The sequence below is a fragment of the Ovis canadensis genome, chromosome 5, assembly GCF_042477335.2.
Source record: "Ovis canadensis isolate MfBH-ARS-UI-01 breed Bighorn chromosome 5, ARS-UI_OviCan_v2, whole genome shotgun sequence".
NCBI classification, from domain to species: domain Eukaryota; kingdom Metazoa; phylum Chordata; class Mammalia; order Artiodactyla; family Bovidae; genus Ovis; species Ovis canadensis.
In genome coordinates this window covers 121,498,650-121,524,499 of record NC_091249.1, presented here as the reverse complement: position 1 = coordinate 121,524,499, position 25,850 = coordinate 121,498,650, and the positions used below count along the sequence as shown (strand labels likewise).

General features: G+C 45.6%; 1 protein-coding gene across 1 annotated transcript in view; it reads right to left on the bottom strand.

The window, feature by feature from the left end:
• The window catches only part of MAN2A1 (mannosidase alpha class 2A member 1), a 198,256-nt gene that overhangs the window by 10,561 nt on the left and 161,845 nt on the right, over positions 1-25,850 (bottom strand). The window contains exons 17-20 of the mRNA XM_069592653.1: positions 20,188-20,321; positions 17,249-17,390; positions 14,627-14,757; positions 5,313-5,507 (exon numbers count right to left, since the gene is read on the bottom strand). Of these exons, the coding sequence (XP_069448754.1) occupies positions 5,313-5,507; positions 14,627-14,757; positions 17,249-17,390; positions 20,188-20,321 (602 nt within the window). The remainder of the gene's footprint in view (positions 1-5,312; positions 5,508-14,626; positions 14,758-17,248; positions 17,391-20,187; positions 20,322-25,850) is intronic.

Below are 25,850 nucleotides of genomic sequence, written 5' to 3'. Positions count from 1 at the left end.
GCTTCTTTTTATAACTCAGACTGTTGACAGTGCAAGAAAAGGGAGTGATGAAGAGAAAAGAGTTGGACACCATATATACAGGCTGAGCAGGCTAACATTTACATTCCTAACAGTGGCTGGAGCACGCTGGGCCATACAGCTGTGAGGCAGGGTTTTAAGAGATGTTTATTCTCCTCTTCATCTGACTACAAATATATGACATAATTAAAAAAAAAAAACTATAAACTAGAAAAGCAAGATATGTCTATGTAAAAACAAGCTCATCTATCAATATAGAATAATTTTTGAAAACTGGACCTTTTTTGTTGCTGTTTTGTTTGTTTTTCTGGAAAGCTGGACTTTGAGAACAGATTTGGTAAATCTTGAAATCTTAATGTGACCCTCTGAGATCACAGTCAGCACCCAGGTTCAGAAGAGCTGGTTGTGGCTCCTGATTCTGCCATTCACAGGTAGGTAATTTAATTTTAATTATTTAATCTACCTTATTTTCCCAATTCAGTAAATGCAGATAACAGCAATTTCTAGAATCACTAGGAGAGTTTTTAAAAGTTACTAATTCCTAAGCTCTCCACCCCAAATGTACAGAATCAGAATCTCAGAGATGAAGACATCGAAGTCTGTTCTATAATCTCCCTGGTGTCACCTGGACACAGTGAGTTTGAGGACTTTAGCTGGAAAAGCTGCTAACCTCAGGGGGTTAGCAGACTCCCCAGGCTCCACATACTCTTTGAGCTTTGAGTACACAGTGCCTTCCTCCACCAGGAGTGGGAGCCCAGGGCTAGAAGGGGAGCCTGCAGAGAGCGGCCTGGAGCGGGGAGCCCAGGGCTAGAAGGGGAGCCTGCAGACAGCGGCCTGGAGCAGGGAGCCCAGGGCTGGAAGGGGAGCCTGCCCGCAGAGAGCGGCCTGGAGCGGGGAGCCCAGGGCTAGAAGGGGAGCCTGCAGACAGCGGCCTGGAGCAGGGAGCCCAGGGCTGGAAGGGGAGCCTGCCCGCAGAGAGCGGCCTGGAGCGGGGAGCCCAGGGCTGGAAGGGGAGCCTGCAGAGAGCGGCCTGGAGCGGGGAGCCCAGGGCTGGAAGGGGAACCTGCCTGCAGAGAGCGGCCTGGAGCGGGGAGCCCAGGGCTGGAAGGGGAGCCTGCCTGCAGAGAGTGGCCTGGAGGGGGGAGCCCAGGGCTGGAAGGAGAGCCTGCAGACAGCGGCCTGGAGCAGGGAGCCCAGGGCTGGAAGGGGAGCCTGCCTGCAGACAGCGGCCTGGAGAGGGGAGCCCAGGGCTGGAAGGAGAGCCTGCAGACAGGGCCTGGAGCAGGGAGCCCAGGGCTGGAAGGGGAGCCTGCCTGCAGAGAGTGGCCTGGAGCGGGGAGCCCAGGCTGGAAGGAGAGTCTGCAGAGAGCAGCCTGGAGCAGGGAGCCCAGGGCTGGAAGGAGAGCCTGCAGACAGCAGCCTGGAGCAGGGACCCCAGGGCTGGAAGGGGAGCCTGCCTGCAGACAGCAGCCTGGAGAGGGGAGCCCAGGGCTGGAAGGAGAGCCTGCAGACAGGGCCTGGAGCAGGGAGCCCAGGGCTGGAAGGAGAGCCTGCAGAGAGCAGCCTGGAGCAGGGAGCCCAGGGCTGGAAGGAGAGCCAGTAGACAGCGGCCTGGAGCGGGGACCCCAGGCTGGAAGGGGAGCCTGCCTGCAGAGAGCGGCCTGGAATGGGGAGCCCAGTGCTGGAAGGGGAGCCTGCCTGCAGAGAGTGGCCTGGAGCGGGGAGCCCAGGGCTGGAAGGGGAACCTGCCTGCAGAGAGTGGCCTGGAGCGCAGGCCACAGAGGGCCCCCCATCATGCTACGGAAGGAGGGGTCAGGCAGCAAGGGCCATGCGCCCCTGTTCTGTTTCGGAGGTCTGCAGACACTTTTCTCATGGGAATACAGTGAGGTGATGGGCCAAGGCAGACCTCCAGTCCTGCCTGGAGGCCAATCTCTCTCGACATTATTTTAGTGGGGAAAATGCACTGCAGTCTCTAAACAGAGCACGCATCCTTTTATGCTGGGAGATGCCAACACACCAAAAACAAGAACACGATCCAAAATGCCCAGCTCTGGCTTCCGGATTGAGTCACTTTTGTCTTTCTTCTAGCATAACCGTGGAATTACTCTGGATACCTTTTAAGTACTAAGTTTTCTTTGAATGAATATGTACATCAGCGTCCTTCAATGATTACTTTCCCATTATCAAAGATTAGGGGATGGAGAGCAGTTCTTTAAAGAATCCCTTCGGGTTCCTGGCAAGGTTTTAAACTGTTAGAAATGTGCGCTAAGCGTCAAAGACTAACACAGAAATCAGAACCGACTGATGCCTAACGTAGAGTGAGTGACGTTGCTCAATCGTGTCCGACTGCGACTCCACGGACTGCAGCCCACCAGGCTCCTCCGTCCATGGGATTCTCCAGGCAAGAATACTGGAGTGGGTTGCCATTTCCTTCTCCATATATCTAATGCAAAACAGCCCCAGATGCTTAGTTCTGACCACGTGATCAGGCATTAACTTATGCCTATGGCATTTCCGTCTTTGCTCTTCCTGGTCAGACTGTTAAACCGCTTATCTCCTCTGCTAAAGCCCCAGTCTGCACCTGTGTTGGCCTGTACTCTAAGTATCATCAGGACAACAATGCGTGTCTACAAAGCTGTGAGACCTTTCTGTTTCCAAAAGTTCTCACAGCATTATCTCACCCGTTTCTCACACCAGACCTGAAGCAGGCGTATCTGCCATGAGGCCCATTTCATACATGGCAGCGGAGTCAGTGGGCATGCAGCGGAGGGTCTGCCCAGAGGTGAGAGGGGCAACGGGACACCACGTGACCGCAGCCAGTGGGGGCCAGCCTGCAGGGTCCACGGCTACGAACCAGCTGGGAAAAGTAAAGTGTTAGTTGCTCAGTCCTGTCTGACTCTTTGCGACCCCATGGGCTGTAGCCCTCCAGGCTCTTCTGTTCATGGGATTCTCCAGGCCAGAGTACTGGAGTGAGCAGCCATTCCCTTCTGCAAGGGATCTTCCCAACCCAGGGATCGAACCCAGGTCTCCCACACTGCAGGCCGCTTCTCTCCTGTCTGAGCCACCAGGGAAGCCGGCCCTGGGAGGCAGTGCTTATGCTGGCAGCCTGGGTGCTGGCTGCGGCCTGGGGGATCTTGGTGGCCACACGCAGGCTCTCAGGCGCAACGTGCAGGATACAGCGCTCTGACCAGGGACTGAAGCCACCCACTGCACTGGAGTGCAGAGTCTGAACCACTGGAACACAGGCAAAGTCCCGGCAATGGGATTTTCAACCACAAAAGTGATTAGATCTGTATCACAGGAAGACAGCCGACAGCAGGGAAAATGAATGAAACAGGTCACCATGACAAAGAGGTAATCTGGAAAACAAGCGAAAACCCTGGAGGGAAAGACCCTGCACTCGACACCCCGCCTCTACCCTGTAGAGGGACAAGCCTCCACAGAACCAGCCGGTGCTGCTTCCAGAACACCATCACAGGAAAGGCTGCCCGAGAAGGGAGGCTAGGGAGCAGCGGCCACTGAGGACCCGAAAGCCCCGGGCGCCTTCCGCTGGCCAGTGCCCTCCACCATCCCCACCCAGAGGGCGCGCCAGGGGCTCGGAGCCTGGCGTCTCCACTCTCTCGCATCTTTCTCTCGAGCCCAGGAGTCACCTCAGGGAGGCTTCCCAGCTCGAGTGTGTTCTTTCCCTGAGTCAGAGTAGGCCCGCAAAGACCACAGCAAAACCCTAGAGGGAGCGCTCTCAGGATGCACTTGTTCAACAAAGGGTTACACAGTGCCTACGGGGTGCAGATTCTGCACTCAGTGGAGGGACACAGCAAGGAGCCAAAGGAAAGTGCAGGTCTCAGGGCGCCTCCATCCCGACCCGCGCCAGGTCTCGGGGCGCCTCCATCCCGACCCGCACCTCCTGCCTTCAGTCCTGTGTGCTGGCAGCTCTTCCCGACGACTCTACCCCCAGAAATCTGCAGTCTCCTATTCCCCGACTTCCTTCAGATTTCCACTCCCTCATCATCTTTCCTCAATGCCTTCTCCAACCGTCCTATTCAAACCACCTCCTGAAGGTGCTCTTCCCTCCTTTTCCCCTTCAAAACCATGCTTATTACCATCTAACATGTGTTCTCTGAGTTTTGATCTTCATTTTTCTCCTCTTACTAGAATCTAAGCTTCAGAAAGGCAGGGGCTCTTGCCTGCTTGGGTCATGGCTGCGCCCCTCAGTGCCTTTAGTGATAACTGGCACACAGCAGGTGCGGAACAAACCCTAAAGCTCACGCGCATGATCCTCTGTGTACCCGAGACACAGAGGTGCACGCACAGGCCTCTAACGTCCACTTGCACGCCATCACTCCTCGTCCATGTACTCTCCCACACACTCAGGCGCAGGCTCCCTGTAGTGGACACCCAGCTTTAAAGCACTAAACGTCCAAGTTTGTATGTGCTGATCCTTCCTTTATTTGATACGCTTTAGTTTTTTATTCTTAGGCTACACATTTTTTCCCTCTTCTGCTGTCTTTGAACATGAACTCTCTCTTCTCTTCACACTCAGGTAATTTTTTTATATTTCCCACAGAATCCATAACCACTTACTATTTCCAGCTAAGTGTATGTCAGTCCACAATATCAAAGCAGCTCTACAAAACATAAAAATGCCAAACCTCTCATCTTTTTTTTTTCAACGCAATCTGACTTTAAAATTGGGCATATAGGTAAACCCAAGCGATCTGAGTTAACATTCCGTACCTAACAAAGTCTTCCCTTGTCACTTCCTCTAGCACATCTTTATACCTCTCCTACATACCTGGTTTCTCAATGCTAAGTTTTAGGAGTATTTTAGGATTTTTTATGTTTTTTAGGAGAACAGATACAAACGTACAAAGCCTCTGGTACAGAAATAATTGAACACTGTGCTTTCTGTCTCTAACTCCTGAGAAACACTGGCTAATAGGCAGAAACAAATGGCAAACACCAGCAGAGCTGATCTTCAGGCCTCCTCCTCCTTGTTCTCACACCTACTAGTTATGTGACCTCAGGCCAGCTTCAGCTTCTTTCTCTGTAAACAGAAGCTGATTCTTCCCGATCTGCTCACCACACAGGACGGTTATGAGAATAAATAAGTCTAAGGACATTCTCTGCACTCTACAGCACCAGTCAGACAGAAGGCATAATGATGCTGCCTCAAGGTGAAGTGCTCTTAATCATTCCCTAAAGCAGAGTAAAACTCACAGTTTTCTTACTCCCACCCCCTTACACCAAGTATAATATAAAAAGCCAGTTTTCCATGGACATGCTTGGGGACATACCTTCGACTGCACTGTCCTCAGATTGACCAGGTGAATGTCACAGGGCAAAGGTGACATTAAGGGAGAGAACCCGCCCAGCAGCTGGAGGGCGGGCACAGGGGCCTTTTCTGTCATTGGGAAGACTGGGTGATTCAGGAAAGAAGAGGTTATGTGGCTAAGGAGCGAAGGGTAACTGACTGCCTTCTGGTCTTCTTCCTGTCAAGATAAAACAAGAATGCGGAACAGTTAGATCTCTGCAAGCCTCCGTATTAACTACATCAGCAGGCAGGGTTCAGACAGGAAAGAAATATCAAAGTATATTGATACTTTGGTTTCACTACATTTTATAAATAAGTTTAGACAATGCACAGCAGATTACCAAGTTCAGTTCTAAGCAACAGAAGAAAACAGTGTCCACTTAACATTAACTTCCATGTTTAGAAACATCTCCTCTCCACTGCTTTAAAACTACAAGTCTCGAGGACATTTTCCACATTCTAGGACAAGGAATTACTTTATATGAAGATTCTTTCTCAATCTACCACAAAACTCTTAAAGTGGACAGATTAGGATGTTCATATATCTTATACATCATCAAATGTTATCTCTTTTCCCTCAGGTTTTATCTATCATATTCTCATGGTTTCATTTATACATTTGACTAAACTGTGAAGTTATGTACCAATCCAAAATTATGTTCTATAAGTTCTATATATAGAACTTTATATGAAAATTCTTTATATATATATTCTATATATAAAATATAAAGTTATGTTCTACCCAATGATAGGATTTTTTTAAAAAATCAAAATAAATAAGGCTTTAGAATAACACAGGTAGCATATCTCTACCACCTATTTTCTTTGAATTTGGTAAAATCACTGCAGATGTTTCGCTTTACTTTATTCCAAACGCTGGAACTGCTGCATCTGTTATAGAATAGTTATCACACGTTTACACGGTTTACAATTACTCAGTATAATTTCAAAATACTTTAGTCTTTGCTATGGTGTGTGGTTACAGATAAGCATTTCAGCACGTTCAAACATTAAGTAAATCTACCAGGACTGGGGACTATACATATGGTAGATGACATACACAATTAATAAAATCAGCGACTAAGTTGAATCTTAACCAATCATGTCTAAGGCGTAAAAGCAGACCCAGAAAAGCACTAAGAAGAAAATGTAATTTATGTAGAAAGGCCTTGTGATCACCAAAAACACTTGGGGACATTTCCATTTTGTATCGTATTTTTGGAAATGACTATTTCACTGATATCTTCTGATTTTGCATATGTTTTAATAGATGGCTCAAATAAAAGGTTTGACAACCTATCTGTGTGAAAAGACAAGATTTATAGAAGACAAAGAGCTTAAAATTCAGAATGTCAGATCAGCACTGAACAGAGGGTGTTAGCAAAGAGTGGTGAGCATCTTGCCAGCAGCAAACTGCAGATGACATTACAATTCAGACTATGAATAGAGAAAAAAAATGAAGGCAACAGAGGGACACTACAATATTAAGAGACTGACAAAAAACATTAGGTAAAAATATTAAGTGAAAAATTTATCCATCCCACATTCCTTTTTAAGGAAAGATTAAATAAAGTATACACAATAATATTCTTCAACAACATTGAAATTTAATGCAGCCTGTAGAGTAACATGAAGAGAGAGGGAACATTTTAAACAAGAAGCTTTAAATGGACTCAAAGATCAAAGGGCTTCATAATCTAGGTCAGGACTGCTGACAAAACCACTTTTGAGTAATAAAAGATAAAAGCTTCTTACAGAAAGGAAAACACCTGCCTTATCAGATTCAGAGGCATTAAGTCCCTTCTAGGTCAAGATATGTTCAGAAACAGCTCTCTGGCTTTGTTCTACGTTCTTGGAGGAACCCTTGGACACTTCAGTGAGATGGTCGGATACTGACTGATAGATTATCCATGCCTCAGAAGCAATAATGTGCAAACCAGCACTCCTGCAAACCCAAGTCAGGTCTCCTGGCCTCCAGTGTTTCCCCCAGATTGACCAGACATCAGAATGGCCTGGGAAGCTTTTATGCAACCTAGATCCTTGGACCTGAACTGAAATCTACTGAATCAGAATTCTAAGGAGAGGGGCCTGGGAAGGTCAAGTTAAAAGCCCCCAAGTGACTGTCACAGTCAGGCCCACTCTGCTCTACTGGCCTGTATGATACAGCAACTGCCACCGCAGCACCCTCCCAACCTTTCAGAGCAAACAGAGCTCACTCTGGAATTAAAAGTATAAGCCTTACTGTTTAACTAGTTTAGGATGAAAAAAAACAGATGCAGACTCAGGAGCACGTTAAGGAAAAGTCTTGTCAAACAATACACTGTCGTGAATGTAAGTATTTTGGGCATGCAAGAACTGTGCTATTTATGTTCTCCTAAGCAGGAAAGGAAGAGAGGTTTAGGTAAGAGTGTGGCTCAGTGCCAGAAGCGCTCTGAGAACACAAACACTTCTGGACGCTGGCCAGGCTGGATGAGGCAAAGACTCAGGCAGAGCACCACGATTCACACGCCTTCGTAACAGCTCTATAGCAATAAGGGCTTGACAATATATCTAACTGTGAAGCTCTCACTACTTTGATTAACCTCCTAGAAAGGTAACCTTTCAACCATAACCCTGATGATAAAATTTATAAAATAAACTTGCTATAGGAAATTCTACATGTTTGTGTAACCTATAAACCAATGTCACAATGAATGATATACTACTACTACAAACATTACTTGGTTTCTTGCAGGTTGGGAGGCTTCAGACTATCTATGTCTGGCTTTCTCTCTGCAGCCTACCCGAGATTAAAGAGAATTTCTAGCACATTCTGATGCAAACCACATTAAGTTGAGATCTTCTCCACTGGGTTTACGCCCTTATTTCATTAGTCAGAACTTCTTGCCAGGCTCCTTGGTGCCCCTCATTAAGCCCGCTTGAGTTATCCACTGCCTGAACATCAAAGCTTTCCATTTCATCTACATAAAAACCTGCTAAATTATTAAGAAAGAGATCATTTTTAGTCACCCTTGTTTATTCACAATGACCCAACACAATGAGAACCACATGTTGATGATTAATTAACTATTATATTAATAAGTGATGCAGTATAAACGAATGGGAGAAAATTACTGTAGGAGAAAGAATGGGGTAAAAAGACAAACAGGGAGAAGGAGAGAGAAAGAATGAAAATATACAGTGGTAAGATTTCGTGTAGAGCTGAAGCCTAGCAATATATGGGCCAAGTTACCCTGTTAGACACAGAAAACACCCTCTCCCACAACACGGGAGATGACTCTGCACACAGACATCACCAGATGGTCAACACCGAAATCACACTGAGTATATTCTCTGCAGTCGAAGATGGAGAAACTCTACACAATCAGCAAAAACAAGACCAGGAGCTGACTGTGGCTCACATCATGAACTCCTTCTTGCCAAATTCTGACTTAAATTGAAGAAAATAGGGAAAACCATTAGACAATTCGGATATTACCTAAATAAAATCCTTCACGATTATACAGTGGAAGTGACCAACAGATTCAAGGGATCAGATCCGATAGACAGAGTGCCTGAAGAACTATGGACGGAGGTTCGTGACATTGTACAGGAGGCGGTGATCAAGACCATCCCCAGAAAGAGAAACGCAAAGGCACAGTGGCTGTGTGGGGAAGCCACACAGACAGCGGAGAAAGAAGAGACGCGGGAGGCAAAGCAGGAAGGGAAAGATCCGAATGCAGAGCTGCAAAGAGTAGCAAGGAGATGAGAAAGTCTTCCTCAGTGATCAGTGCAAAGAGAGAGAGAAAAACAATAGAATGGGAAGTCTAGCGATCTCTTCAAAAAATTAGAGATACCAAGGGAACATTTCATGCAAATGTTCATGAAGGACTTCATAAAGGACAGAAATGGTAGGGGCCTAACAGAAGCAGAAGATATTAACAAGAGGTGGCAAGAATACACGGAAGAACTAGACAAAAAAGATCTTTATGACCCAGATAATCACAATGGTGTGAACACTCACCTAGAGCCAGACATCCTGGAGTTCAAAGTCAAGTGGGCCTTAGGAAGCATCACTACGAACAAAGCTAGTGGAGGGGATGGAATTCCAGTTAAGCTGTTTCAAATCCTGAAAGATGATGCTGTGAAAGTGCTGCACTCAATGTGCCAGCAAATTTGGAAAACTCAGCAGTGGCCACAGGACTGGAAAAGGTCAGTTTTCATTCCAATCTCAAAGAAAAGCAATGCCAAAGAATGCTCAAACTACGACACAATTGCACTCATCTCACACGCTAGTAAAGTAATGCTCAAAATTCTCCAAGTGAGGCTTCAACAGTATGTGAACTGAGAACTTCCAGATGTTCAAGCTGGATTTAGTAAAGGCAGGGGATCCAGAGATCAAATTGCCAACATCCGCTGGATCATCAAAAAAGTGAGAGAGTTCCAAAAAACATCTATTTCTGCTTTATTGACTATGCCAAAGCCTTTGACTGTGTGGGTCACAATAAACTGTGGAAAACTCTGAAAGAGATGGGAATACCAGACCACCTGACCTGCCTCCTCAGAAATCTGTACACAGGTAAAGAAGCAACAATTACAGCTGGACATGAAACAATGGACTGCTTCCAAATTGGGAAAGGAGCACGTCAAGGCTGTATATTGTCACCCTGCTTATTTAACTTATATGCAGAGTACATCATTCAAAACACTGGGCTGGATGAAGCACAAGCTGGAGTCAAGATTGCTGGGAGAAATATCAATAACCTCAGATATGCAGATGACACCACCCTTACGGCAGAAAGTGAAGAGGAGCTAAAGAGCCTCTTGATGAAAGTGAAAGAGGAAAGTGAAAAAGCTGGCTTAAGACTAAGATCATGGCATCCGGTCCTATCACTTCATGACAAACAGATGGGGAAACAATGGAAATAGTGACAGAGTTTCTTTTCTTGGGCTCCAAAATCACTGCAGATGGTGACTACAGCCATGAAATTAAAAGACCCTTGCTCCTTGGAAGAAAATCTATGACTAACCTAGACAGCATATTAAAAAAGCAGAGATATTACTTTCCCGACAAGGTCCATCTAGTCAAAGCTATGGTTTTTCCAATGGTCATGTATGTATGTGACAGCTGGACCATAAAGAAAGCTGAGTGCCAAAGAACTGATGCTTTTGAACTGTGGTGTTGGAGAAGACTCTTGAGAGTCCCTTGGACTGCAAGGAGATGAAACCAGTCAATCTGAAAGGCAATCAGTCCTGAATACTCAATGGATGAACTGATGCTTAAGCTGAAGCTACAACAGTTTGGCTATCTGATGCGAAGAACGGACTCACTGGAAAAGACCCTGATGCTGGGAAAGACTGAAGGCGGGAGGAGAAGGGGACGACAGAGGAGGAGATGGCTGGATGGCATCACCGACTCGATGGACAGGGCTTTGGGTGGACTCTGGGAGCTGGACAGGGGAAGCCTAGTGTGGGCCAGTCCATGGGGTTGCAGAGAGTCAGACACGACTGAGCGAGTGACCTGACTGGCTGCACCAGACGTGTCCTGGCAGCTCCACATGGTGTTAAACCAGTGCTTGTTTTCCAGTCCTCTCAAGAAAAACAAACAGACAGACCCAAGAGATTTCATATTTAAAATCACCAAAGTGACTACAGTAACGAAAACTTATCTGGATACTTTATTTTTTACCCCAAGCACTGGGAAATAAAGTCCCAGTGGGCCCCCACCTCGAGTGGAAACAGCCATCTGGGGCTGCGCTGTGGCTCTGACGTGGGCCAGGCAGCAATCCTCATGTTCAGCAGACCCTCTGGTCACCTAATGTAAGCATCTCCCTTAAACCTGACCAGCCTCCTTCTTGGTATCATTTTCCAGAGCGCACTCAGCACATGCGACTGTTACCTGATAGCTCCAGAATTCCTCTCCTTGTATGTAAAGGGCTGGTATCCAGAAGCAAAAGGCCCAGCTGCAACACACGAGCACCTCCCGAGCAATGATTCCTAGTTCCCCTTTACTATCATTCTAGTTGCCAGGAGGAAGGGGGTAGGGAGTAGGGGTCAAAGAAATAAATCCTAAAAAGTCAACGCTAATGAGACAGTTTCTATCTTGTTCTTCTGCTGAGCCTTGGGCATCATTACTGTGAAAGACCCCACAGAGTCGCAGTCCCCGCTGGGCATCTGCTCCTCTCCCCGTGATATTTATCGTTCCAACCTTGTTCTCACTGCCTCTGCAGAGGACTTGAGAACAGGACGCTTCCATCTAGTCGTGCAGGATTATCACCATGAGGCTCCAGCAGGTTCAACGCTTCCCACTAAGAAGCCTTCCTTTCCAGGGAGTGCCTCCCCGCGTCAGTTTCTACCACCAACATTTTAGTCATTAGTGTGGTTGGAAATAAAAACATTTTCAAGAAAACTTAAGTTACGTGATGTGTAACATTTCTTAATCAAATGTCATTTTAATTAATTTCACTAGAAATTAAAATGTTATCTTCTCTTCTCTGGTTCATTTTTTATTTAAAAGAAACTATTGACTTAAGCCCAAGAATCTATAGTTGAGCAAAAGAAGAATTTAACCAAGATAGGATTATAAAAACTTTGAATCAAACTGAAATCAATCACTATGCAAAGAGTTTTGAACGAGAAGGAACAAATTATTTAACTTCTAAGTGAAAGCTTTATAGAGCTGACATAAAAAAGTTCTTACTGCCATAGTTAACAGAAGTTTTGTCAAGAAGTCAGTATCTGTGGAGAGAAAAATCATCAAAGCCAGAAACATTTCAGGAGAAGCAAAAGACAGTAGCTGCCAGCACCCAGACAATGATTTTTCTATGTCATTTTAGTCCTAAAACTAAGCTATCTTGTCAGTAATTGATTTAAACCATGAGTCCCAAGAACTGGTATAAATCTTGACATCTAAAATGGATATTAAAACCTTTTTCCTAAAAGATTCTAAATACGGAGAGAATTGTTTGCCTTAATTAGCTGCTGCCATTTCACTGAAGCAACCAGTATTTTATTTATAAGATGCCTACCGCCGGCACGGAGCCGGGCGGGGCACACGCAGCGGAGCAGATGCGCCCCTGGAATCCAGGGGGCAGGATGCGCGCGTGGCGACAGGCAGCGAGCAGTGACTGCGTTGAGGACAGCGGGGCAGCGTGCTCTCCCAGCTCAGGCCCTGCAGCACTCGTGTGCTCACGCACGCAACACACTGGGTATCTGCTGTGCCAGAACCATCCTAGAAGCGGACGGAGATGCGACTCAAGCCCACAGGAGGAGGAGGACAATGACCACACACACACCACAGAACACGTGCATGATTCTGAGGGCGGTTCGAATCCGGGCAAGCCGCAGAAGCTGCTGAAGGAGACTCAGATCTGCAGGCCTAATTACAAAGAACCGCTGGGTGGAGACTGAAAGGCGTGTGTAAAGCTGCGGGGAGGGCCGGGTGCCCACGGGCCACTGAGGACTGAGGGAAAGCAGCTGGCGCAGAGCAGGAGCAGGGAGACCGCGCATCAGCAGAGGAGAAGGCGGGCCAGGTAGGGCCGCGAGCACCGGGCTCCGCGAGCCACTGTCGGGAGCAACGCGAAGGCAGACGCGGGGAGCAGGGCTTCGAAAACAAAGCTACTGCTCGGTGGGTTCACAGCAGACGGGCAGAAAGAAGCCGGCAGGGTGGGCGCGCACAGCCGCCCTCCAGAGAACACAAGGGGCCAGTGAGAATTAGCAATCAAGTGTGTAGATCTGAAGTATTTAGGCAGCGACACAGCCTAAACGAAGGTGAAGGCTGCTGTGCGGAGAGAGCAGGTGGAGGGAATGTCCACCGAGGACGACCCCCAGGGGTCTGCGCTGCTCGGAAAGCAGTGCCGGGTATCAAGAGAGGGGGCGCTTGGAAGGGGGCGATCAGGCCCGCGGCTCTGAGTGTGTCAGGCTTGAGATGCCCTTACAAATGCACAAAGAAACGCCAGGGAGCAACCAGACGGGTGGGTCTCAAGGCGAGGGGCGAACCTGAAGCGGAGGGTTTCTATCTGTCAGTCCCAGCTGACGCGGAGGAATCACACACAAAGTGAGGAAAGGGAAAGGCTGGGGCTGAGCCTGGAGGGCTCTAATACTTAAAGCTGAATACGGCGCTATCGGAGAGACAAGAGAAAGAACCGTCCAGAGGCAGGAGAAAACCCAAGTGCACAGGGCCCCCGGGAGCCCTGGCGCGGCAGTGTTTCAGGACCGGACACCGGCCAGAGTCAGATGCTGTTGCGGGAGGAGATACGATGACGACCGACCACGCCTGCTGGGGCGAGCACCGGAAGCCCAAGCCTGCCCGGAGCACAGCGGCACCGGCACGAGGGGAGTGACGGCACCAAGGCAGCCCGCAGCCCAGCCTCAGCGGGGAGGGGCCGGTGCAGGAAGACGCGGATGAGGGGCTGAGCGTCAGCTGCGTGCGGGTGTGCGTTTAACAGAACATGAATGGTGCTTACAAGCTAGCACAAAGGCTGCAGGGGCAGGGCCGGGGACGCAGGGAGGGTGACTACTGAAGGGTCCTGGGGAGGGCGATGGGTTGGCCCCGGGACGGTGGAGGACCGGCCGAGGAGGAGAGGAGGCCAGCACAGGCGGAGGGAGGCGGGGAGCAGACGCCTGGGGTGCAGCCCAGGGAGCCCTAGAGCGCAGCTCCTCTGCAAGGTGGACGGGAAGCCACCGGCTGCACAGAGCAGCGAGGCCTGGCGGTCTGTGCAGAGAGCCAGAGAGCAGAGCAAGGAGGAGGGCCGCGTCGGGGCCCTGAAGCGGAGGCCTGCAGCTGAGGGCTCTGCGGGGAACTGGTGTTGCCTTCTCAAGAGTACACTGTCAGGTGAGTTCAGGCCCAACAGAGTCTTTGCCAGACTCTGCATAGAATGCTGGATTTCTGCTTTGAGAAGTGAAAGCTGAAGAAGAAAGCAGACAAGTAAGCCCACTTTCAGTAGAGGAGCCTAGACTAGCACGAGGGCACTGAGGCTTCAAGCACACCCCACTGACCAAGCCTAACCTCCTGAGCATGTGGCGAAGCTCGTCTTTAAACTGAACTCTTGTTTCTGTCAAAGTAATTTCAGGAAATTTCATCCAAACTGATGGCTTAACATTCTTTTTCATATCTACATAATAAGCAAAAAAATAAAATGCTTAAATATAAATCTTACATGATACACATAACTGAAGTTCTCTTTCTTGTGAATATAGGCTAAGTCTAATATAAAGACACCTCAATATCAGAAAATGCCAAAAATAATAAAAGTATAAGTTCACATTTTTGGATGGCAAAGAACAGTCAACATTGGAACATGAGAGCGTCTTTCCTACCATATTCACACTTCTTTCTTCTAGAAGTATTCGAAATAAATTAGCTGTAATCTTGTTATCATGGACGCCTTGCTCAAGGCCACGATTATCATCCTGCATGAGTCTTCGGTCCATGATAACTTCAATCTGACCTAGCAAACAAGGAAACAGACAGGCCAGGGTTATTCACTGTGCATCTCACAGATACAAAGCGGAGTCTAGGTCCACGCTTCCCCTCCAGCCCGGGAAGCCACGGGGTTCCTTCTGGTAACAGCTCAGCACATTTAGCATAAATTCACAAAACAGGATTGTATTTCTCCTTGTCTTCATCAGCATTTTGTAAAATCTAGTAAGAAGTTTAAATGGGACAGAAGAGATCAAAATGAAAGTAAAACTTAAAAATATTGATCGAAAGAGTAAAGTCCTCTAAAATTTTTAGCAACAGCATTTGGAATTGAAAAATGTTTATGAGGTTCATTAAGAAATATATGTATCACACATGGAGTAATAAGAAAAATACAGAGGACAGATCTAAAAAGGGTCTGAAGTAACATTTTAGGTTACTTGATGTGTGGAGACTCTCTGAAGCCCGAGGATCTGGGGACACCCACTGTGTAACCCCTTCCCTCTCTGATACTGCATCAGTGATTTCCTAGCTGTGTTTTCTCCTTTGGCTCAAAAAGTTGTTAGATTTGGCTCCTCTATTTGCTGTGCAGTAACTCTACAGCTCCTCCAGCTTCAGCTCTAACTCTAATGGTTAGGTCACGAAATTACAAACTAAACGAAAATCACCAGAGACACATTTACATGTCTATGATTACACCAAAAAAACCCCATTAAGGTTATACTACTTTAAATATATTGGAGAAGGAAATGGCAACCCACTCCAGTGTTCTTGCCTGGGGAACTCAATGAGCAGAGGAGCCTGGTGGGCTACAGTCCATGGGATCACAAAGAGTCGGACACGACTAACACACACACACACACACACACTTAAATATATATATTCACCTATCCATCCATTAATATTTGCTACTATACTGACCAATCACTTGGAGTAAAAGGAAAATTTATAGAATGTGTTAGTAACTAGCATGCTCACATAGGTAAACCAACTCTGGTTCCGTCCTTCCAGTTTGGGTAACCAGTACATAAAGTTATCATGGAGGGTTAGAGTTTCCGTCGTCACTTTCTCCACACTTTGTAAGACAGTTGTCTAGAAGGTGCTCCTCAGGCCCTGGGGCTAACTGTCCCCATGCTTGTCTCGAGTTCTATCACTTCACATCCAAAGCAGTCTATCAACCTCCCGGTCCTTTCTAAGTCTTCTCCCTGACTTCAAATATTAGCCACACACTATGCGGCACAGAGTAAGCTCCTCGCCTATACGCAAACTGCTTTTATGTCTGTAGTTACGCAAACTCGAGGGCACCTGGGTGTCTGTCGCGGGTTCTTCATCAGAGAAGTGAGGCAACACTGTTAGGGGCGTGACTGCTTGAGCCCTAAGGTCTAGTCCCCTATGTAGAGCCCAAATTGGGGAATTTTAGGCAGGGTTTAAAAATGGGTAGCTCAGGAGTCGTATCTGACACCAACAGGTTTTCCATTCTGATTACTAAAAAATTATGTCAACAGTGACAGAATGGGAGACTTCCTGTAAAATTCCAGATGGGCTTTCTGTAAAAAGCTGAAGAAGGTGGCAACACTGGGCCAGTTCCCCAGGGCAACAAGGTCTGCACACGGGGGGGTGCGCTCTGCAATCCACCCACATCTCAGCACTCCCTACCGGATCCCCGAGGTGAGGCTATTCTTATTTTTATAACTGCATTCATGTCTTCATGACCTGCTCTCAGGACTTTGTGTCATGAAGGCCACAAGGAAAAATGATAAACAGCAGAGTTTTGTGTGTGTGGAAGTACAGAAGGCATGCATGTGCCCAACATGAAATGGAGATGCCAGGCAAGTACACTCATTTATTACCTGCCCAGCTCTATGACACACTTGTCTTAGCAACCGTTAGTATGTAAGCAAAGAGGAGCAACTGACATGTAAATAGTTAGAAACAGGTACTATGAAGGACAAGTCCCCCAATAGAAAGTTTCACAGGAAACAGCCAGCGTCTGCTGTCTCTTTCCTCCCTCCCCCCGTTTCGGTCTGTCTGGCGTCTGCGCAGTCGGGCCTGCCGCCTCTTTATCACCATGTCCGTATCATCTCTGCTCCCTTTCTCCTTTCAGGTGGCAGCATCCTAGGAGGACGTGACTCAGAAAAGGACCTAAGTCTGAAGTGCAACTTTCCCCTTTTGCAACCCTGGTTAATTTATTAATATCTGAGCTTCAAATTATCTAAACTTAGTTTAGTCGGAGTCTGAATTTCCATATGCCTTCAGTCACAACAATGACGGAATTTTGCAAACAGTGGGCTACTGGGGAAAGTAAATCATCTTTAAAAAGCATCAGTCGTGCGAGCTTTTGGGTCTGTCTTCATCTGAAGGTCGAGGGAGGGTATCATTTTATGTCAGTCTCACAAAGCTTGAAACTCACTGACGGTCTGGTTCCAAAAAGAAAGACGCTTGTGACTGAGGAAGACAGCCAACACATGACCAACCGAAAGTGAGGCCAGCAAGGGCCAGAGAATCTATAGAGTACGCACCACTTTTCAGACTCGAAACGCCCAAAGACTGAGCAGAGAGCAGAGTCAAGCGGCGCTCGGCGTCCTGGATATACGCCATTGTAGTCATGGGATAGACGTTCGCTTGAAGAGGCAATTTGCTCATCGTCACTCTAGGTTGAATCTGCAAGACCAAACAATTATTGTTAAGAAAAAAAGAAAATTCAGTGATACTTACACATGTACTTAAAAACATTAACTACTGACTACAGATGGCTTTTTTTCCCAAATGGAAAAAGGTACAGCACCTTTCTTGTCTAACAGAGCAGCTAACTGAGAAATTAAAACATTCTTCAAGATGAAGAAAAATCATGAGCATCTTAGAAAATTTCTAAGTGAGAAAGGTAGAACTTATCTAGATTTTTTAAACAGGCATCGCTATTCAAATTCAGAATAAAGATCCTTAACAGAAGTCTTCTAGCTCTCCATACCTGCATAAAGCAAGTTATAAAGGTATTAAGTATTCATTTCTCACCTAATTCTAACATACTGCTTTTGTAATGAATGCAAAGCCTAAGAGCTCCCTATCCCCTTTCAAGAAATCTCTCTCGTAATTCTTGAATCGGTTTTAATAAATACCACACATCTCGCCACCATATCCTCTAACATACTATGTTGTACTAATCAAATACATTCTTATATTTAAAAACTATTCAGTGCTTACTCTTCTCGTTTAGTTTCAATGCAGGCAGTTCCAAATTCCAGTTTTCCTTGGTTTAGTATCTGAGTGCATGAAATACAACTCTACCTTTTTGAGAGAGACTGATAATGAACTAAGCTGGCTGGGTCAAGGAGACTCACTCAAACCTTAGGAAGAGATGTCAAAGAGACTCTATTATCAGAAATCTTACTCATACCACATAAAAATGTCATGTCTTCTTTTAAACTCACGAAACTTTAACATGGAACACAGAACAGGGGAAGTACAATGTAAGCATACTAGATAACACGCGCTGAGTGTCCATTAACACCGGGCAGAGCACTGGGTATTTCACAAATAAGATCTTTAATCTCCACAGCAACCCTGCAGTAGGCCATTCCGTTCACTGGTTCTCAATAGAGCTTCCCCAAACTCATGTTCACTCAGAACCTGTGAATGTGACTTTATTTTGAAATGTGGCCTCTGCAGATATAACAAAGTTACACTGGGTTGGGGTGGGTGATAATCTGAAGAACGGTATCCTCATGAGGAACGGGGAACCTGGACATACAGACATGCAGAGTCACGAGGAGATCGAGTGAGAGCAGAGGCAGGAACCGCGGCGATGCACTCTGTGCAGTGTGCAATGCACGGAGCGCCAAGGACTGCCAGCGACCACCAGGAGCCAGAAGAGGCAAGGCCACCCTTTCCTGGAGCGGACCAAGGGGCAGGCCCTGGCTACACCTTCATTTTGGCTTCTGAAGTCCAAATCTGTGAGGGAATACATTTTTGTTGTTTTAAGCCACCCAGTTTGTGGCAGTTTATATCACAGCCCTAGGAAATTAACAACCTGGTAGGGGGAAAAAAAACAACAACAACAAAAACCCTGTAAAATGTTTTTTAAAAAGGAAGGAAGGAAAGCCAGCTAGCAAGAAATCGCCGATCCTGATCTTCATACTCCAACTAAGTTTATACTTAAAAAAAAAGACATCTAAAACGGTCACAACTGTGCAGCTGTTCCCCTCCTCATTTGTGGGTCTAGATTTCTAGTTTGGCCCAAGCAACTATTATTTTCAAAGCATAAGAAATGGCCTGTTCTAAAAAAGAAGCAACGTTTAGCTTACAGTCTTAAAAACAATGTTTTCCTCTTTATTAATGTGCTCTATCTTTGTAAAGAAAATTCACATTTTCATTTTTACTGGTCTTTCATTCATGTATACACCCACATATACAAATTATTGCTTCTGTAGGACTTAGAAAAGCCTTTCTTTTGTACACAAGGAAGATGAATCACCATAAAGCCAGGGCTTCATCTGAAAGCCAAACAGGTGTAGTAGAATTAACAAGTTAATTTAAAATGCATGCTGCAATTTTTATGCTTTGCAAAGGTTTAAATTTAACTTTTGCAGGAAACTGTAGAAGAGAAAATTATCACAATCCTTTCCACTCATCCCAGTTGAAAATCAGAGTAATAGCATTTGTGAAATTATTTCTATTCGTAGTCAGAAATTTCGAAAATGCTAATGTCTCAGAGACATGCTTATGTTTTTAATAGTATTATTTCAAATATATGTTGTTACACACATATACTCTGCATACAGATTTAGGTAGCAATCAAAAGAGCTCTAGTAAATTAGAGAAATGAAACTCTGAGAAAAATTTTATGAATCAATTTTCCCATTACTATTTCAAACTATTTCACAGACACTTTGATTAAACACAGCTATTCACATTTCTAAACAGAGAGATGCTTTTATCTTTATGTGTCTATGCACACAGATATGTGTGTGTGTAAACGTACACACACACACACATCAGCAGAGAAGGGTTTCCTGGAACTGAAAAGAGCGCGTTGTTAAATCACACATTTAAAAACATATGTGCAACAAACTAAATACGGATAGACCAATTTCTTGTGAGGAAATAAAAGGTATACTCTATCAATCCATAATTAATATTAATATTTCCTTTTACTAGAAAAATTCATATATATTTGAGCATCAAGGTATTTAACATGCATAGTGGTCCCCAAATTTTCCTTTGAGAAAACAAATCCTTACAAATAGATGTTTTACAAAATAGTCTTGCAAATATTTTTTCTATCTTTGAAAACCTGGTTAGATACAGAACCTAAAAGTGTCTGTTAAAATTCAGTTTTATTTTAGAAATAATTTGCAACCTTAAGTATATTTTTTCAAAAGATCCAAAATTAGCTTGCCTGTTATCATATATAAAAGGTATATACTATAACCATCATTTAAACATTTTAATGGAAAATTACCTGGTATCCATTTAGGTCAGTATAAAATCTGTTTTGGCTGTTGATGCCGGAAGAAATTCTCATTGCAATCTCATAGTTGTGCTCTTTCCGGATGTCTACAATGTTGGAAATCTCCACGGACTGTCCTTCTACGCCTAAACTCAAAAGGACATTCACAGTAAGATGTTGGGAACGAATGAGGGCAGGGTGCCAGAGGATGAGACGGTTGGATAACATCACTGACTCAATGAGCATGAGTTTGAGCAAACTCCAAGGGACAGTGAAGGACAGGGAATTCTGGCGCGTTGCAGTCCCTGGGGCCGCAAAGAGTCAGACATGTCTTAGTGCCTAAACAATACATTAATTAAAAAAATGGCCCCCTTTGTCTTAAATATACTATACAGAACGCCTTCCAAAGTTACATGCATTTCCCTGTTTCCGACTTTCTATCTTTACCATCCCTCATACACTGAACGGTGTCACAATTCATCTTTTTTAAAAGTCAGACCATAGAAAACATTTACTCAGATCACATCTAACTCAACAGAAGGATTAAGAGGCTGGAATGAGATACAGGTACATGAAAGAAAGCATGCAAATGACTCTGCAGGGAGGTACCCGAGGGGAAAGACGACACTGAAGGACAGCAGGCCAGCCCACTGCAGGCTCGTCCAGCACTCGGCTGAGCTGCCACCCCCAGCAGGGCCACCCAGGGCTGCTTCTTCACCAGGCCATCTTCACCCACCGAGAATTATAAGCAGGGAAATTTACATTCTGCTGGTTCAAGAGACAGTATATTACTGTCGATGATCTCTCTCCAGGAAAAGAGACAGGAGATCCAGCGAGATGCTTTATGGCTGAAACCGATACTACCGTATTAGTATTTGTGGAGTATAATCTGGAGAGCTCCCCAGAACTTCGGTCAATTTTAACTGAGTCTGATATCTCTTAGGATCCCTTGTTATAGAGCGATTCATTTTGCCCTTTGCTATATAAAGCAGAGTAGAGCTTCAAAAAGTCCCAGATGTAGGACATTTTAATTTTTATTTTGGATAAGCCTAAAGTATTTACTAATTTCTATCTGTCATGCTATACCTGAAGTATATCTTCAGGTCCCTGGTGAACCCTTGGGCCTATTTCAGAGCTGGAGGGGAGTTATAAACAAATGGAACCCTTAATACAGTTAAGTGGGTAGAAAAGATATCACAGGATCTTCTAAGAAAGACAGCAATTAGGAAAGTGGTCAAAGTAGAAAGACTGGCCACATACAGCTCAAGCTTTCTGAGGCTCCTGGAGCCCGGGACACTTTCCCACAGCTGTGACTCGTGACTCAGCTCTCCCCTTCCTCACACACAACCTGTCACCCCGCTGATAGCCAGCACCTCTTTAGACACAGAGGGCTGTCTACAGAAACACAGCGAGGGGAGAAATACAGTGAGGAAGACTTTCTTCCAGGAGCTAAGAGGAAACCCCAGAGCTTATAGAAGGTGGCAGTAAGCAGAAAGCAAGTCTGGATATGCAGGATTTGAGGGAAAAACATACATGCAGCTGGCTTAAGCATTACAGGCTTATGTGAAAAAGGCACTGGCAAGTGTACACCATAAATAGTAACATGGTAACAATACGGAACGGGCCACAGCTCCACTGATACAGTGTTCAGAATGCTCACAGAGATTCTCTTCCGGTAGATGTTGCTCTTCTGACTGAACAACCTCACCAGACCCAGCCTCACTGTCTCACGATGACGAGCACATCTTCACGGGTGGAGGAAGGACATGCCACTCCCCCCCCTGCTTTCTAGGCTTCCCAGGAAAGCGGCGCTAGTGGTAAAGAACCCACCTGCCATCGCAGGAGACACAGGGGTACAGGTTCGATCCCTGGGTCGGGAAGATCCCGTGGAGGAGGAAATGGACACTCACTCCAGTATTCCTGCCTGGGAATCCCATGGATGGAGGGGCCTGGCGGGCTACAGTCCCTGGGGTCGCAGAGAGACAGACGTGACTGAAGTGACTCAGCACACACACAGCCACAGTGTGAGCCACTAACCTCTACTAGTCAGATACATACATGCACCTACATGCATTTTCTTCTGAGGATTACGAGATCAACCTACCAACACAGCTGATGGAAACTTCACCACCACCAGGAAGTCTGGGATGGGGGCAAGCAAACACATATGCTGGTAACACAGCAATAGTAACTTCTTTGAACTAGAAATGCATTACTTTTAAAGTAAAGTTTCCCTCCAGTATACTTACAGTAACCAGATTATTTTTCTACAACCAAATGAATTCTATAAAAAATTTAATAGACAAGTATTCACAAATGAACCAAAGAAGCCCCAAACCCAAAATGTAGCACTAGGGATGCTAGTGTTAACAGGGCGTTAGGAAAAACGGCAGACAGCAAGTGATTGCGTTACTGGGAGCGTTTGGAGGGTTTTCAGTACTGCTTTCTGTTTTTTCCTCTCTAGACAGAACATTATAACAGGAGCCAACAAAATACATAAAATGAAGTAGTCTTCATCAAGGAGGGTGTCATGTATCTCCGGAAAACACTGACCAAAAAAAAATGCTCTGAGAAAAAAACTAATAATTTCTCACTACTTCTAGCAACGATAAACTACTTCTATTGAGAAAATCATCTTTCTCAAGCTCAATATTATTATGCTCAGATCCTATTGGGGCAACAAATGCTTAACGCTCCTTTAAAAGGAGCTTCCATGTCCATTCGCACTTCAGTTCAGTTCAGTCGCTCAGTCGTGTCTGACTCTTTGTGACCCCATGAATCGCAGCACGCCAGGACTCCCTGTCCATCACCATCTCCCAGAGTTCACTCAGACTCACGTCCATCCAAGACATTAATTTAAATTCTGTGCCAGGACAGAGTTTTAAAATAAAGTCAGACTTAATATACTTATAACAAACCAAATAAATGAGACCTGTAATGGTAATAAAAGCAAGAAGGTATCCTTGAGTTTTCAAAGAAAAATTATTATTTTTCAAAGAAGAAAATGTTTGAAGGAGAAAGAGGACTAAAATGGATGGGAATGGATGAGTTTAACTCAGACGACCAGTGCACCTACCACTGTGGGCAAAAATCCCTTAGAAGAGATGGAGTGGCCCTCCTCCTCCACAAAAGACTCCAAAATGCAATACTTCGGTGCAATCTCAAAAACGACACAATCATCTCAGTTCATTTCCAAGGAAGACCATTCAACATGACAGTAATCGAAGTCTGTGACCCAACCAACAACATCGAAGAAGCAGAAGTTAAACGGTCCTATGAAAACCAGTAAGACCTTTAGAAACAGCACCCAAAAAAAGATGTCCTTTTCATCACAGAGGACTGAAAAGCAAAAGCCGAAAGTCAGAGAAATCGGGAGTAACAGGCTAACATGACCTTGGAGTGAAAAATGAAGCAGGGCAATGGCTAACAGAGTCTAGGCAAGAGAACGCTCTGGTCATAGTAAGCATCTTCTTCCAACAAAACAAGAGATGACTCTACACATGGACATCACCAGATGGTCAACACTGAAATCAGATTGATTATATTCTTTGCAGCCAAGATGGAGAAGCTCTATACAGTCAGCAAAACAAGACCAGGAGCTGACTGTGGCTCAGATCATCAGCTCCTTATTGCCAAATTCAGATTTCACTAGAAGAAAGTAAGGAACACCAGGAGATCATTCAGTTATGACCTAAATCAAACCCCTTATGATTATAGAGTAGAAGCGACAAATAGATTCAAGGGATTAGATCTGATAGACAGAGTGCCTGAAGAACTATGGGCGAAGCTTTGTAACAGTGTGCAGCAGGTGGGGACCAAAGCCACCCCCAAGAAAAAGAAACGCAGCAAGGCAAAACAGTTGTCTGAGGAGGCCTTACAAATAGCTGAGAAAAGAAGTGAAAGGAAAAGGAGAAAAGGAAAAATATACCCATCTGAATGCAGAGTTCCAAAGAACAGCAAGGAGAGATGAGAAAGCCTTCCTCAGGGATCAGTGCAAAGAAACAGAGGAAAAGAACAGAACAGGAAAGACTAGAAACATCCTCAAGAAAATCAGAGCTACCAAGGAACACTTCATGCAAGATGGGCTCAATAAAGGACAGAAACAGTAAGGGCCTGTCAGAAGCAGAAGAGATTGGGAAGACTGGCAAGAATACACAGAAGAGCTGTACAGAACAAAAGGCCTCACTGACCCAGACAGTCACGATGGTGTGGCCACTCACCCAGAGCCAGGCATCTTGTGGTGGGAAGTCAAGTGGGCCTTAGGAAGCATCACCATGAACAAAGCTAGCGGAGGTGATGGAATTCCAGCTGAGCTATTTCAAATCCTGAAAGATAATGCTGTGAAAGTGCTGCACGCAATATGCCAGCAAATTTGGAAAACTCAGCAGTGGCCACAGGACTGGAAAAGGCCAGTTTTCATTCCAATCCCAAAGAAAGGCAATGCCAAAGAATGCTCAAACTACTGCACAATTGTGCTTATTTCATATGCTGGCAAGGTAATGTTCAAAATCCTTCAAGTTAGGCTTCAACAGTATGTGAACTGAGAACTTCCAGTTGTTCAAGCTGGATTTAGAAAAGGCAGAGGAACCAGAGATCAAATTGCCAATACCCGCTGGATCACAGAAAAAGCAAGAGAATTCCAGAAAAACATCTATTTCTGCTTTACTGACTACACTAAAGCCTTTGACTTGCTGGACAAAACACATTGTGGAAAATTCTTAAAGAGATGGGAATGCCAGACCACTTCACCTGCCTCCTAAGAAACCTGTATTCAGGCCAAGAAGCAACAGTTAGAACAGGACATGGAACGATGGACTGGTTCAGAACTGGGAAAGGACCACGTGAAGGCTGTACACTGTCGCCCTGCTTATTAACTTTCATGCAGAGCACGTCATGAGAAACGCTGGGCTGGAGGGAGCAGAAGCTGGAATCAAGATTGCCGGGAGAAACATCAATAATCCCAGATATGCAGATGACACCACCCTTATGGCAGAAAGTGAAGAGGAACTGAAGAGCTTCTTGGTGAAGGTGAAAGAGGAGAGTGAAAAAGTTGGCTTAAAGCTCTGCTGCTGCTGCTGCTGCTGAGTCGCTTCAGTTGTGTCCGACTGTGTGTGACCCCATAGACAGCAGCCCACCAGGCTCCCCCGTCCCTGGGATTCTCCAGGCAAGAACACTGGAGTGGGTTGCCATTTCCTTCTCCAATGCAAGAAAGTGAAAAGTGAAAGTGAAGTCGCTCAGTCATGTCCGACTCTTAGCGACCCCATGGACTGCAGCCCACCAGGCTCTTCTGTCCATAGGATTCTCCAGGCAAGAGCGCTGGAGTGGGGTGCCATTGCCTTCTCCGGGCTTAAAGCTCAACATTAAAAAAAAACGAAGATCATGGTATCTGGTTCCATCATTTCATGGCAAATAGATGGGAAAACAATGGAAACAGCGACAGACTTTATTTCTTGGGCTCCAAAATCACTGAAAATGGTGACTACAGCCATGAAAGTAAAAGATGCTTGCTTTTTGGAAGAAAAGCTATGAAAAACCTAGTTCAGTTCTGTTCAGTCGCTCAGTCATGTCCAACTCTTTACAACCCCATGAACCACAGCATGCCAGGCCTCCCTGTCCATCACCAACTCCCAGAGTTCACCCAAACTCATGTCCATTGAGTTGGTGATGCCATCCAA